At 42.7% G+C, this 15,117-nt stretch overlaps 2 protein-coding genes across 5 annotated transcripts in view; one reads left to right on the forward strand and one right to left on the reverse strand.

The window, feature by feature from the left end:
• LOC139554311 (dematin-like) overlaps positions 1–10,331 on the reverse strand; it is a 49,463-nt gene extending 39,132 nt beyond the window's left edge. For 2 of the 4 annotated variants that reach the window (XR_011670815.1, XM_071367191.1), the window contains exon 1: positions 10,194–10,331. The gene's annotated coding sequence lies outside the window, so the exon portion shown is untranslated. Of the gene's footprint in view, positions 1–4,234; positions 4,388–8,356; positions 8,572–10,193 lie in introns of all 4 variants that reach the window. The other 2 variants (XR_011670825.1, XR_011670839.1) reach the window with 2 other exon arrangements.
• Positions 10,332–10,418: 87 nt separating this feature from the next.
• On the forward strand, positions 10,419–15,052 carry LOC139554458 (protein PBDC1-like). The gene is made up of 6 exons (XM_071367303.1): positions 10,419–10,588; positions 12,112–12,177; positions 12,293–12,352; positions 12,470–12,610; positions 12,722–12,833; positions 12,975–15,052. The coding sequence occupies exons 1-6, from the start codon at positions 10,559–10,561 to the stop codon at positions 13,064–13,066; spliced, it is 501 nt and encodes a 166-aa protein (XP_071223404.1). The 5' UTR covers positions 10,419–10,558; the 3' UTR covers positions 13,067–15,052.
• The last annotated feature ends 65 nt before the right edge of the window (positions 15,053–15,117 follow it).

A 15,117-nucleotide genomic window follows, 5' to 3' on the forward strand; every position in this document is an offset into this window, starting at 1 on the left:
CAGCCTCTCTCAATAGCAAAGCTATGCTCACTCAGTCTGTAGTCAAAGCTTCCTTCATTTTGGGTCTGCCATTGTGTACTCTCTCTTTAGGGCCAAATAGCATTCTAGTTTGTTCAGTTTTTCTGTTAATTCTTTCCAATGTGTCAAGTAATTATCTTTTTTATTGTCTCATGATTTGTTTGGGTCTAATTGTATTGCTGTCCTGGGGCTCTGTGGGGTCTGTTTGTGTTTGTGAACAGAGTCACAGGACCAGCTTGCTTTTGGGACTCTTGTCCAGGTTAATCTCGCTGTAGGTGATGGCTTTGTTCTGGAAGGTTTGGGAATCGCTTCCTTTTAGGTGTTTGTAGAATTTAACAGCTCTTTTCTGGATTATGATAATTAGCAGGTATCGGACTAATTCTGCTCTTCATGCAATTTTTTGGTGTTTTACGTTGTACACAGAATATATTTTTGCATAATTCTGCATGAGGTCTCAATTTGGTGTTTGTCCCTTTTAGTTAATTCATGGTTGGTGAGCATACCCCAGACCTCACAACCATAAAGGGCAATGGGTTCAATAACTGATTCTGATAACTGAAGTATTTTTAGCCAGATCCTAATTGGTATGTCAAATTGTATGTTCCTTTTGATGGCATAGATGACAGAATCTGTGCAAAAGATCTAGGTGCTGCAGTAGACATTTGACTTCAGATTCTAGTAGGGTGAGGCTAGGTCCTGCAGACCGTTCTAGTGCCCTCGCCACTTCGTTGATATACATGTTGAAGAGGGTGGGACTCAAGCTGCATCCCTGTCTCACCCCACAGCCCGGTGGAAAGAAATTTGTTTTTTGCCAATTTTAACCGCACACTTAATGTTTGTGCACATGGATTTTATAATGTGATACGTTTTTCACCAAACACAGCTTTAAATCAATTTGTATAGCAAACCCTCATGCCAAACTGAGTCAAAAGCTTTTTTGAAATCAACAAAGCATGAGAAGACTGCCTTTGTTTTGATTTGTTTCTTTGTCAATTAGGGTGTTGTCGTGGAAATTTCCTGTATTACTCAATGAAGAGAGAGAGAGAGCCAACCACACACAAGTCAGAGTTAAATTATATATTATACACAATACCCCATAACGTCACTTCCTCTTGAATTTGCAGACGTGTTGCTGTGCGTTTTGTTGCTGTGCGTTTTGTTGCCAACTTTACTTTGCTAGCTTTGCTTTGCTAGCTGACAACTTTACGTTTTTTTTTTATTTTTAATTACCGTTTATATATTTAGTTTTTCCATCACAACTTTTTTCCCTCATTCAACTTTTTCACTCCGGACGCTTTATCTGGACATGGTTCGTCAGCACCTTCAACAGCCGAAGCTAAGTAGTAACATTAACATGATGTCTTCTAATTGCATTCGCTGTACTCATAATATACAGGAGAATGATCGCCTTACGGCGAGGATAGCTGTGCTGCAAGCCCAGCTTCAGACGCAATCGTTAGGCAAGGGTAATTTCAGTGTAGGAAAGGAAGAAACAGCGTCTGTGCCACCAGTAAGTACAGATAGTAACGTTAGTATAAATCCCCCCGCACTGTCCCCGCAGCCGGACAATTTTCTCATGGCTTCTGGAGGGAAATGCTGTTGGAATGCTCAACCGGTGTCGCTCATTCAGCCGACAGAAACTTTCAACCGGTTTTCTCCATTGAGTAGCGAGTAGGCCGAGTCTTCTCTTGTCTCTACTCCTCCCGTTACGGGGTCTGAGACGCCGAAGGCTCCCACCATTAGCTCTGACAAATTGAAAACCCTAGTCATTGGCGACTCCATTACCCGCAGTATTAGACTTAAAACGAATCACCCAGCGATCATACACTGTTTACCAGGGGGCAGGGCTACCGACGTTAAGGCTAATCTGAAGATGGTGCTGGCTAAAGCTAAAACTGGTGAGTGTAGAGAGTATAGAGATATTGTTATCCACGTCGGCACCAACGATGTTAGGATGAAACAGTCAGAGGTCACCAAGCACAACATAGCTTCAGCCTGTAAATCAGCTAGAAAGATGTGTCGGCATCGAGTAATTGTCTCTGGCCCCCTCCCAGTTAGGGGGAGTGACGAGCTCTACAGCAGAGTCTCACAACTCAATCGCTGGTTGAAAACTGTTTTCTGCCCCTCCCAAAAGATAGAATTTGTAGATAATTGGCCCTCTTTCTGGGACTCACCCACAAACAGGACCAAGCCTGACCTGCTGAGGAGTGACAGACTCCATCCTAGCTGGAGGGGTGCTCTCATCTTATCTACTAACATAGATAGGGCTCTAACTCCTCTAGCTCCACAATGAAATAGGGTGCAGGCCAGGCAGCAGGCTGTTAGCCAACCTGCCAGCTTAGTGGAGTCTGCCAATAGCACAGTCAGTGTAGTCAGCTCAGCCATCCCCATTGAGACTGTGTCTGTGCCTCGACCTAGGTTGGGCAAAACTAAACATGGCGGTGTTCGCCTTAGCAATCTCACTAGGATAAAGACCTCCTCCATTCCTGCCATTATTGAAAGAGATCGTGATACCTCACATCTCAAAATAGGGTTACTTAATGTTAGATCCCTCACTTCAAAGGCAGTTATAGTCAATGAACTAATCACTGATCATAATCTTGATGTGATTGGCCTGACTGAAACATGGCTTAAGCCTGATGAATTTACTGTGTTAAATGAGGCCTCACCTCCTGGTTACACTAGTGACCATATCCCCCGTGCATCCCGCAAAGGCGGAGGTGTTGCTAACATTTACGATAGCAAATTTCAATTTACAAAAAAAAAAATGACGTTTTCGTCTTTTGAGCTTCTAGTCATGAAATCTATGCAGCCTACTCAATCACTTTTTATAGCTACTGTTTATAGGCCTCCTGGGCCATATACAGCGTTCCTCTCTGAGTTCCCTGAATTCCTATCAGACCTTGTAGTCATAGCAGATCATATTTACATTTTTGGTGATTTTAATATTCATATGGAGAAGTCCACAGACCCACTCCAAAAGTCTTTCGGAGCCATCATCGACTCAGTGGGTTTTGTCCAACATGTCTCTGGACCTACTCACTGCCACAGTCATACTCTGGACCTAGTTTTGTCCCATGGAATAAATGTTGTAGATCTTAATGTTTTTCCTCATAATCCTGGACTGTCGGACCACCATTTTATTACGTTTGCAATCGCAACAAATAATCTGCTCAGACCCCAACCAAGGAGCATCAAAAGTCGTGCTATAAATTCTCAGACAACACAAAAATTCCTTGACGCCCTTCCAGACTCCTTCTGCCTACCCAAGGACGTCAGAGGACAAAAATCAGTTAACCACCTAACTGAGGAACTCAATTTAACCTTGAGCAATACCCTAGATGCAGTTGCACCCCTAAAAACGAAAAACATTTGTCATTAGAAACTAGCTCCCTGGTATACAGAAAATACCCGAGCTTTGAAGCAAGCTTCCAGAAAATTGGAACGGAAATGGCGCCACACCAAACTGGAAGTCTTCCGACTAGCTTGGAAAGACAGTACCGTGCAGTACCGAAGAGCCCTCACTGCTGCTCGATCATCCTACTTTTCCAACTTAATTGAGGAAAATAAGAACAATCCAAAATTTATTTTTGATACTGTTGCAAAGCTAACTAAAAAGCAGCATTCCCCAAGAGAGGATGGCTTTCACTTCAGCAGTAATAAATTCATGAACTTCTTTGAGGAAAAAATCATGATCATTAGAAAGCAAATTACAGACTCCTCTTTAAATCTGCATATTCCTCCAGGGCTTAGCTGTCCTGGATCTGCACAGCTCTGCCAGGGCCTGGGATCGGGAGAGACACTTAAGTGTTTTAGTACTATATCTCTTGACACAATGATGAAAATAATCATGGCCTCTAAACCTTCAAGCTGCATACTGGATCCTATTCCTACTAAACTACTGAAAGAGCTGCTTCCTGTGCTTGGCCCTCCTATGTTGAACATAATAAACGGCTCTCTATCCACCGGATGTGTACCAAACTCACTAAAAGTGGCAGTAATAAAGCCTCTCTTGAAAAAGCCAAACCTTGACCCGGAAAATATAAAAAACTATCGGCCTATATCGAATCTTCCATTCCTCTCAAAAAAATTTGAAAAAGCTGTTGCGCAGCAACTCACTGCCTTCCTGAAGACAAACAATGTATACGAAATGCTTCAGTCTGGTTTTAGACCCCATCATAGCACTGAGACTGCACTTGTGAAGGTGGTAAATGACCTTTTAATGGCGTCAGACCAAGGCTCTGCATCTGTCCTCGTGCTCCTAGACCTTAGTGCTGCCTTTGACACCATCGATCACCACATTCTTTTGGAGAGACTGGAAACCCAAATTGGTCTACACGGACAAGTTCTGGCCTGGTTTAGATCTTACCTGTCGGAAGGATATCAGTTTGTCTCTGTGAATGGTTTGTCCTCTGACAAATCAACTGTACATTTCGGTGTTCCACAAGGTTCCGTTTTAGGACCACTATTGTTTTCACTATATATTTTACCTCTTGGGGATGTTATTCGAAAACATAATGTTAACTTTCACTGCTATGCGGATGACACACAGCTGTACATTTCAATGAAACATGGTGAAGCCCCAAAATTGCCCTCGCTAGAAGCCTGTGTTTCAGACATAAGGAAGTGGATGGCTGCAAACTTTCTACTTTTAAACTCGGACAAAACAGAGAAGCTTGTTCTAGGTCCCAAGAAACAAAGAGATCTTCTGTTAAATCTGACAATTAATCTTGATGGTTGTAAAGTCGTCTCAAATAAAACTGTGAAGGACCTCGGCGTTACTCTTGACCCTGATCTCTCTTTTGACGAACATATCAAGACTGTTTCAAGGACAGCTTTTTTCCATCTACGTAACATTGCAAAAATCAGAAATTTTCTGTCCAAAAATGATGCAGAAAAATGTATCCATGCATTTGTTACTTCTAGGTTAGACTACTGCAATGTTCTACTTTCCGGCTACCCGGATAAAGCACTAAATAAACTTCAGTTAGTGCTAAATACGGCTGCTAGAATCCTGACTAGAACCAAGAAATTTGATCATATTACTCCAGTGCTAGCTTCCCTACACTGGCTTCCTGTTAAGGCAAGGGCTGATTTCAAGGTTTTACTGTTAACCTATAAAGCGTTACATGGGCTTGCTCCTACCTATCTTTCCGAGTTGGTCCTGCCGTACATACCTATACGTACGCTACGGTCACAAGACGCAGGCCTCCTAATTGTCCCTAGAATTTCTAAGCAAACAGCGGGAGGCAGGGCTTTCTCCTATAGAGCTCCATTTTTATGGAACGGTCTGCCTACCCATGTGAGAGACGCAGACTCGTCTCAACCTTTAAGTCTTTACTGAAGACTTATCTCTTCAGTAGGTCATATGATTGAGTGTAGTCTGGCCCAGGAGTGTGAAGGTGAACGGAAAGGCTCTGGAGCAACGAACCGCCCTTGCTGTCTCTGCCTGGCCGGTTCCCCTCTCTCCACTGGGATTCTCTGCCTCTAACCCTATTACAGGGGCTGAGTCACTGGCTTACTGGTGCTCTTTCATGCCGTCCCTGGGAGGGGTGCGTCACTTGAGTGGGTTGAGTTACTGACGTGATCTTCCTGTCTGGGTTGGCGCCCCCCCCTTGGTTTGTGCTGTGGTGGAGATCTTTGTGGGCTATACTCGGCCTTGTCTCAGGATTGTAAGTTGGTGGTTGAAGATATCCCTCTAGTGGTGTGGGGGCTGTGCTTTGGCAAAGTGGGTGGGGTTATATCCTTCCTGTTTGGCCCTGTCCGGGGGTTTCTTCTGATGGGGCCACAGTGTCTCCTGACCCCTCCTGTCTCAGCCTCCAGTATTTATGCTGCAGTAGTTTATGTGTCGGGGGGATAGGGTCAGTTGGTTATACCTGGAGTACTTCTCCTATCTTATCCAGTGTCCTGTGTGAATTTAAGTATGCTCTCTCTAATTCTCTCGTTCTCTCTTTCTTTCTCTCTCTCGGAGAACCTGAGCCCTAGGACCATACGTCACGGCAAACCGGGCATGATGACTCCTTGCTGTCCCCAGTCCGCCTGGCCTTGCTGCTATTCCAGTTTCAGCTGTTCTGCCTGCGGTTATGGAACCCCTACCTGTCCCAGACCTGCTGTTTTCAACTCTTAATGATCGGCTATGAAAAGCCAACTGATATTTATTCCTGATTATTATTTGACCATGCTTGTCATTTATGAACATTTTGAAAATCTTGGCTCTCTCTAATTCTCTCCTTCTCTCTTTCTTTCTCTCTCTCGGAGGACCTGAGCCCTAGGACCATACGTCACGGCAAACCGGGCATGATGACTCCTTGCTGTCCCCAGTCCGCCTGGCCTTGCTGCTATTCCAGTTTCAGCTGTTCTGCCTGCGGTTATGGAACCCCTACCTGTCCCAGAACTGCTGTTTTCAACTCTTAATGATCGGCTATGAAAAGCCAACTGATATTTATTCCTGATTATTATTTGACCATGCTTGTCATTTATGAACATTTTGAAAATCTTGGCTCTCTCTAATTCTCTCTTTCTTTCTCTCTCTCGGAGGACCTGAGCCCTAGGACCATACGTCAGGACTACCGGGCATGATGACTCCTTGCTGTCCCCAGTCCACCTGGCCTTGCTGCTATTCCAGTTTCAACTGTTCTGCCTGCGGTTATGGAACCGCCACCTGTCCCAGACCTGCTATTTTCAACTCTTAATGATCGGCTATGAAAAGCCAACTGAAAATTATTCATGATTATTATTTGACCATGCTTGTCACTTATGAATATTTTGAACATCTTGGCATAGTTCTGTTATAATCTCCACCCGGCACAGCCAGAAGAGGACTGGCCACCCCTCATAGCCTGGTTCCTCTCTAGGTTTCTTCCTAGGTTTTGGCCTTTCTAGGGAGTTTTTCCTAGCCACCGGGCTTCTACACCTGCATTGCTTGCTGTTTGGGGTTTTAGGCTGGGTTTCTGTACAGCACTTCGAGATATTAGCTGATGTACGAAGGGCTATATAAAATAAACTTGATTGATTGATTGATATTCCATTTTTAATATATATACAAGCTTCACCAAAGCCCTTTTTTGACTCTCAGATCAATTCAGTGTCTATCAATGAATTCTCTGAGAGTCCTTACAAAACAATTCTTAGTTTCATTTATAGCCAAGATACACCCCTCTCAACTTACAAAGAATCCTTTACCCGAAAGAAGAGTATCCTATCGCTAGACAGCATCAGCTATAAATCATCGTTCAGTTTGATCTCCCAAGACCAGGTTTAAATCTCATGCTTGATACTTCACTGTCTACCAAAACATTACCTCATCCAATGGCATATATCAATTGTCATTTCTAGATACTCCCAAACCTGGACAAACTCAAAATCAGACAGTGAGCCCCTTAGGTCAAATACTAGGTCAAGATAAGGGCAACCTCAGAGGGGACATACAATGGTTCCAAACACGGCCAAACTCCCCCTATGAGAAAAGTAGGGAGTGACTGGCGTACAGACATCGTATGAGATAACTAACTGGTTCCCCAATTAATAACTCCATCCCATGGTTTAGGAATAGTTACAAACAACGTTCCCATAAGAAACCAACGTTCCACTCTGTCCTCCTCCCCTTCTAATATTCTACTTAGCACCACATGGTTTAACAGATACATTGACATATGAAGACAAGCCTGACCTCTCCCCTCTCTGGCCCCAAGTTACCAATCCCTAGCTCAGAAGATTCTAATGACAAGTATCTCACAAGCATATGATGAAAATAACATCTTATCTATCTATGTTACTTAGCTAAATCTGATTCTGCCACGACAGTGTGCAAGGTGAATACATGGTCTTTTGTACAGGAATTTGGTAAAAAGCCAATTTGACATTTGCTCAATACATTGTTTCACTGAGGAAATGTATGAGTCTGCTGTTAATGATAATGCAGAGGATTTTCCCAAGGTTGCTTTTGACGCATATCCCACGGCAGTTAATGCGGTCTCTCTCTCTTTCTCTATTTTGTTCAACCTAATCCAGTGATTGACATGAATTCTGTTAGGGTTGACAATTAGACTATAATTGCTATATTTTACTGTAAAAATAGGACTCCAGAGAGATGAATTACATACATCTTTATGTTCACTAATTTCATAGGCTAATTCATTTGGAGTTCAACACATGAGTGGAAACTTAAAACACATCAACTAGATCGTTAACCTTAAATATAATACCCACTGCTAGTAGCCATCCAACAGTAAATTGAATGTCCTAAAAAAACTTAAATATACTTTAGATTCTTCAAAGTAGCCACCCTTTGCCTTGATGACAGCTTTGCACACTCTTGGCTTCTCTCAACCAGCTTCACCTGGAATTATTTTCCAACAGTCTTGAAGGAGTTCCCACATATGCTGAGCACTTGTTGGCTGCTTTTCCTTCACTCTGCGGTCCAACTCATTCCAAACCATCTCAATTGGGGTGAAGTCGGGTGATTGTGAAGGCCAGGTCATCTGATGCAGCACTCCATCACTCTCCTTGGTCAAATAGCCCTTACACAGCCTGGAGGTGTGTTGGGTCATTGTCCTGTTGAAAAACAAATGATAGTCCCACTAAGCACAAACCAGGTGGGATGGAGTACTGCTGCAGAATTCTGTGGTAGCCATGCTGGTTAAGTGTGCCTTGAATTCTAAATAAATCCCTGACAATTTCACCAGAAAAGCACCCCCAGACCTTCACACCTCCACGCTTCACAATGGGAACCACACATGCGGAGATCATCCCCTCACCTACTCTGCGTCTCACAAAGACACGGCGGTTGGAACCAAAAATCTCAAATTTGGACTCATCAGGACAAAGGACAGATTTCCACCAGTCTGTCCATTGCTTTCGTTTCTTGGCGCAAGCAAGTCTCTTCTTATTATTGGTGTCCTTTAGTAGTGGTTTCTTTGCAGCAATTTGACCATGAAGGCCTGATGCACGCAGTCTCGTCATAACAGTTGATGTTGAGATGTGTCTGTTATTTGAACTCTGTGAAGCATTTATTTGGGCTGCAATTTCTGAGGCTGGTAACTCTAATGAACTTAGCCTCTGCAGCAGATGTAACTCTGGGTCTTTCCTTTACTGTGGCGGTCCTCATGAGAGCCAGTTTCATCATAGCGCTTTTTGGTTTTTGCGACTGCACTTGATGAAACTTTCAAAGTTCTTGAAATGTTCTGCATTGGCTGACCTTTATGTCTTAATTAAAGTAATGATGGACTGTCTTCTCTTATTTGAGCGGTTCTTGCCATAATATGGACTTGGTCTTTTACCAAATAGGGCTATCTTCTGTATACCACCCCTACCTTGTCACAACACAACTGATTGGCTCAAACGCATTAAGGAAAGAAATAGCACAAATTAACTTAAGGCAAACCTGTTAATTGAAATACATTCCAGGTGACTACCTCATGAAGCTGGTTGAGACTGCCAAGAGTGTGCAAAGCTGTCATCAAGGCAAAAAGTGGCTACTTTTAATAATCTCAAGTATATATATTTTGATTTGTTTAACACTTTTTTGGTTACTACATGATTCCATATTTGTTATTTCATAGTTTTGATGGCTTCACTATTATTCTACAATGTAGAATGAGTATTGTATATAAAAAAATATTTGTGTGTGTCAATTTCCCGATCAGCCCACACACCAAAATAATGGTGCAGCCCATCTAGCTTTTGGCAGAATTGCCTGATGGCCTATGCACCCCTGGCTTGTCTGGCTAACGGTTATTGGTGTGGCTTTCATGGAGTCATATTTGCTTTATTGTTATGATAAAACTTTTTTACAATATAGCCTCATAATAGATAAACATCGACGCAACAGATGAACATAGGCTCATATCGGCTATAGACAATTAGTACTACATCACATACTGTATAAGCCTATCATATCCTCCCTGTTCAGTAGGCTTATAATAACCACGTCATGCGGCCTTTCATCGATAAATTCGCACGACGGGGAATGAGAGGCGGTCTAGAAGACAAGATCTTGAATTGTTTACATGAAAGGTGCTGAATAGACCCCATGACAAAAGGATATAGGTTATTATTAACCCTTCCCAGACGACCTTACCACTCAGACCGACCTAGACTACAACAGTCCCTAGTCAAGTGTAATGTCTTTATAAACGTAACTAATAATAAAATGGAATCAAATGATCTAATCTTACCTGCCAATCAATCCGCCGTCATCAACAAAATAACACTCCAGCTAGTGACGCGAACAGATCGAGCATTCCGAAATCCCATCAGCCCCGTTTATGCGCGCTTCTAGATATTGAGGAGACTGGTGGGAGGGTGTGAGTGCGTCCTCTCTTCTCTCTCGTCTCCTCCTCTCTTTTACTCTTCTCTCCCCAGCTCCTTCCCTCTCCTAGCCTATCTGACAACAAGTAGATAAGAAGCAACATGGTGAACAATGGATTACAGAATTTAGCTTTAACCAGTCCCAGATGTCACAGCAGATGTAGGAAAGGAGACAAGGCGTGGGCCCTTTAAGCAGAACGATGTGACGTCATCGGGTCAGGGGTTTACAGCTATGGCGTCGGGAAATGGACTTGCTTCTCTGGTGAGAATCCACACGGTTGAATAACTGTATTTGAATTGAATGTACATGTCATATACCGGTAAATTGTAGCTGTATATGAATTCTAAAGTATATGCTGCATTTTTATTTGTAGTAATGCCTCTTCCTAAACAGGAACAACATTGATTGAATTGAACATGTTTTAATACCATTATTAGACTTCAGCAATAACAGTAATATTGAATTGATAATGCCAGTGACAACATTTCGTCGTATTATTAAGGGTGTGAACTGTGAAGAAGCTTTGGGACACAACATCGGGAGTCTGTATTGGTCAGACTACCTGAGTTGTTAATCGTTCGGGTCCGTGGCGATGGAAAATACCTACCACAATATATAGAGCCCCACAGTGGAGGTGTAATCATACCCATAAAACCTAGTAGTCAAACAGGGAAATGGTTTCAATCGTTTATCCGCCATTCATTTTTCCCATAGGGAATTTTCCAAACACTTACAATAAGGGCTGTGTTTCGTGTAGGCTTACCCTGGCGTGACGTTTTGATAACCATGTAAATCTCTCTCGGACAAGGTGACATATGTACACTGCTCAAAAAAATAAAGGGAACACTTAAACAACACAATGTAACTCCAAGTCAATCACACTTCTGTGAAATCAAACTGTCCACTTAGGAAGCAACACTGATTGACAATAAATGTCACATGCTGTTGTGCAAATGGAATAGACAAAAGGTGGAAATTATAGGCAATTAGCAAGACACCCCCAATAAAGGAGTGGTTCTGCAGGTGGTGACCACAGACCACTTCTCAGTTCCTATGCTTCCTGGCTGATGTTTTGGTCACTTTTGAATGCTGGCGGTGCTTTTACTCTAGTGGTAGCATGAGACGGAGTCTACAACCCACACAAGTGGCTCAGGTAGTGCAGCTCATCCAGGATGGCACATCAATGCGAGCTGTGGCAAGAAGGTTTGCTGTGTCTGTCAGCGTAGTGTCCAGAGCATGGAGGCGCTACCAGGAGACAGGCCAGTACATCAGGAGACGTGGAGGAGGCCGTAGGAGGGCAACAACCCAGCAGCAGGACCGCTACCTCCGCCTTTGTGCAAGGAGGTGCACTGCCAGAGCCCTGCAAAATTACCTCCAGCAGGACCATATGTAAAGTGAAATGTGTCCCTCGCTATCAAATAAATGTCTGAAACAAACTTTTATTCCTGTTAGACAGCGGGCTGCCATTAAACCACACACTTGGTGTAGTTCAGAAAAAAAGTTGGATTCAGACCTTTATTTAATATTGAGGGTCACATTTCACTTTACGTCTGGTAAATCGAGTTCCTAGAGATTATATGCTTTCGTTGACAGGAAATAATTTTTTTGTGTAGCCGGCTATATTTTGGTAGGGTTATTTTCCATTGCCACCCACCAGAACAATTCACAACTCAGGGACTCCAACCAATACAGACTCCTGTGTTGTGTCCCAAAGCTAGTGTAAAGGAGCAATTGTAATACTGTAATTATAATGTTAGTGATTCTGTTATATCATGTTATTTCAGGGCGTGGAGGGAGCTACAGCAGCCGCACAGGCTCTGTCTCTACCAGCTGAGGCTTATGGGAACGATGTGAGTTGCCAACACACGGTCTATTAAGGTTTTCCATCCTCTGACACACTCAACACAGTATAATTGTAGTGTCAGTTAGCTAACCTGTGTGTGTGTGTGTGTGCATGTGTCTTAGCCTCAACTGGAAGTGATGTGGGCGATGAAGGCTTACAATCACGCAGAGATCTACTTCAATGTGAGTATCTCTTACTCACAAGTACCTGCACCAGTTGGAGCATATTATCAATACTAGCAGCCACATTGCACTGATCTAGTCCTCTCCCCTCTAGCTAATAATGTGTGTGTACTGTAGCTGATCTCGTCGATAGACCCCAGTAATCTGAAGTTGACCAAGGTGGATGACCGGATCTATACATCCTTCAAAGAATCTTTCTCAGACCTCAACATTAAGAACTTGGACCCAGACATGCTCAAAACGGCAGAGGCCAAAGAGGTAGAGGACAATGTGTGTTACAGTAGTCAGAGATACAAAGAGGGACAGAGGAAGAGTGGGTGGGTGTGTGTGTGAGAGAAACTAACCTCATCTCTGTATTGGCATCAATAGAAGTGGCGTCCATTCTGTAACCAGTTTGACGGAGTGGTGGAGGACTTTAACTACGGGACTCTGCTACGACTTGACTGTGTGAAGGACTACACAGAGGAAAACACCATATTTGGTATTGTCAGTCACTATTACACAAGAAATGTTGTCACTAATTAGGGGCATAAGTGTGTGGGCCTTCTGTCTTTTTTAATGAATATTCACCAGGATTGTTTGTTATCATGTGCATTTAACAATGACCTTATTGTCCCTGCAGCCACCAGGATCCAGTTCTTTGCCATCGAGATCGCTAGGAACAGAGAAGGATTCAACACCCCTGTTTTCCAGGCTAAAAAGCAGCCGCCTTAAACCCATAGCCTATAACCCAACCTGCTATAACCTCTAACCCAGTAACAGAGAAAGTTGTCAGTCCTGTGTACCAGGTAAACACCCTTCATAAACCCTACCACCACCACCTCTAACAAAGAGAAAGTTTTAACAACCCTGGTTACTAGTGTAAACATTCCCAATGCTTGACATACCACCATCTCCTTACAAACTTTTCCTGTGGTCACCCACCTTGTTGACAACATAGATGGTCTACTGGAAACTAGACCAGGGGCACGTTCAACAGGGGTATATTCTTTGCGTCTTGCAACAGAAAACATTTAAGAACCAAAACTAAACCAGGAGGGACCTACCTGAATTTTTACAATAGAAACTCGTTTTCCGTTTGGAATAAATGGTTTGTTGCAAAACGTTTTGTAACAATCTATGTAATACACCCCAGGGCACCTTAAGATAAATATGTACAACAAACAATTCACAGTATTTCTATCTGCAACATTTGCTTACTGAACATGGCCCAGAAGTCCCCCCCACCCCCCTCTCCACACACACATGCCTGCATCCCACAAGTGTGTGTGTGTGTACTGATGTCTAAACTGAGCATCGTAGCTATATGTAATTAGCTTTCCTCTTATTTGTGCCAAGCACTTCTGGGATTGCGTATGTCCTTGTACAAAGTTGTAAGTGTCTTTCAAATGGCACCATATTCTCTATAGTGAACCACTTATGACCAGAGTTCTGGCTAGCAGTTGTGCACTAAATAAGAAATAGGGTGTTCTTTCAGATTTACCCAGTGTACCCGACTGCATTTGGTTTCTGGCCTCGTCATGTGTTTTATATATACACACACACACACAGTTGAAGTCGGAAGTTTACATACACCTTAGCCAAATACATTTAAACTCAGTTTTTCACAATTCCTGACATTTAATCCTAGTAAAAATTCCCTGTCTTAGGTCAGTTAGGATCACCACTTTATTTTAAGAATGTGAAATGTCAGAATAATAGTAGAGAAAGTCATTTTCAGCTTTTATTTTTCATCACATTCCCAGTGGGTCAGAAGTTTACATACACTCAATTAGTATTTGGTAGCATTGCCTTTAAATTGTTTAACTTGGGTCAAAAGTTCCAGGTAGCCTTCCACAAGCTTCCCACAATAAGTTGGGTGAGTTTTGGCCCATTCCTCCTGACAGAGCTGGTGTAACTGAGTCAGGTTTGTAGGCCTCCTTGTTCACACACGCTTTTTCAGTTCTGCCCACAAATTGTCTATAGGATTGAGGTCAGGGCTTTGTGATGGCCACTCCAATACCTTGACTCTGTTGTCCTTAAGCCATTTTGCCACAACTTTGTAAGTATGCTTGGGGTCATTGTCCATTTGGAAGACCCATTTGCGACCAAGCTTTAACTTCCTGACTGATGTCTTGAGATGTTGCTTCAATATATCCACATAATTTTCCTACCTCATGATGCCATCTATTTTGTGAAGTGCACCAGTTCCTCCTGCAGCAAAGCACCCCCACAACATGATGCTGCCACCCGCGTGCTTCACGGTTGGGATGGTGTTCTTCGGCTTGCAAACATCCCCCTTTTTCCTCCAAACATAACAATGGTCATTGTGGCCAAACAGTTGACTCAAATGATGTCAATAAGCCTGTCAGAAGCTTCTAAAGCCATGACATAATTTTCTGGAATTCTCCAAGCTGTTTAAAGGCACAGTCAACTTTGTGTATGTAAACTTCTGATCCACTGGAATTGGGATTCAGTGAATTATAAGTGAAATAATCTGTCTGTAATCAATTGTTGGAATAATGACTTGTGTCATGCACAAAGTAGATGTCCTAACTGACTTGCCAAAACTATAGTTTATTAACAAGAAATTTGTGGAGAGGTTGAAAAACGAGTTTTAATGACTCCAACCTAAGTGTATGTAAACTTCCGACTTCAACTGTATATATATATATTATTTTTTTTATACCTGAATCTGAATAAATGGATGTCAAAAATCAACCTGTAGCCTGTGTTTCAGATAAATCCTTAAGACAATTACCTTGCTAGTCTTCACCACACACTAA

This window comes from Salvelinus alpinus, chromosome 1 (genome assembly GCF_045679555.1).
Source record: "Salvelinus alpinus chromosome 1, SLU_Salpinus.1, whole genome shotgun sequence".
Taxonomy (NCBI): Eukaryota; Metazoa; Chordata; class Actinopteri; order Salmoniformes; family Salmonidae; genus Salvelinus; species Salvelinus alpinus.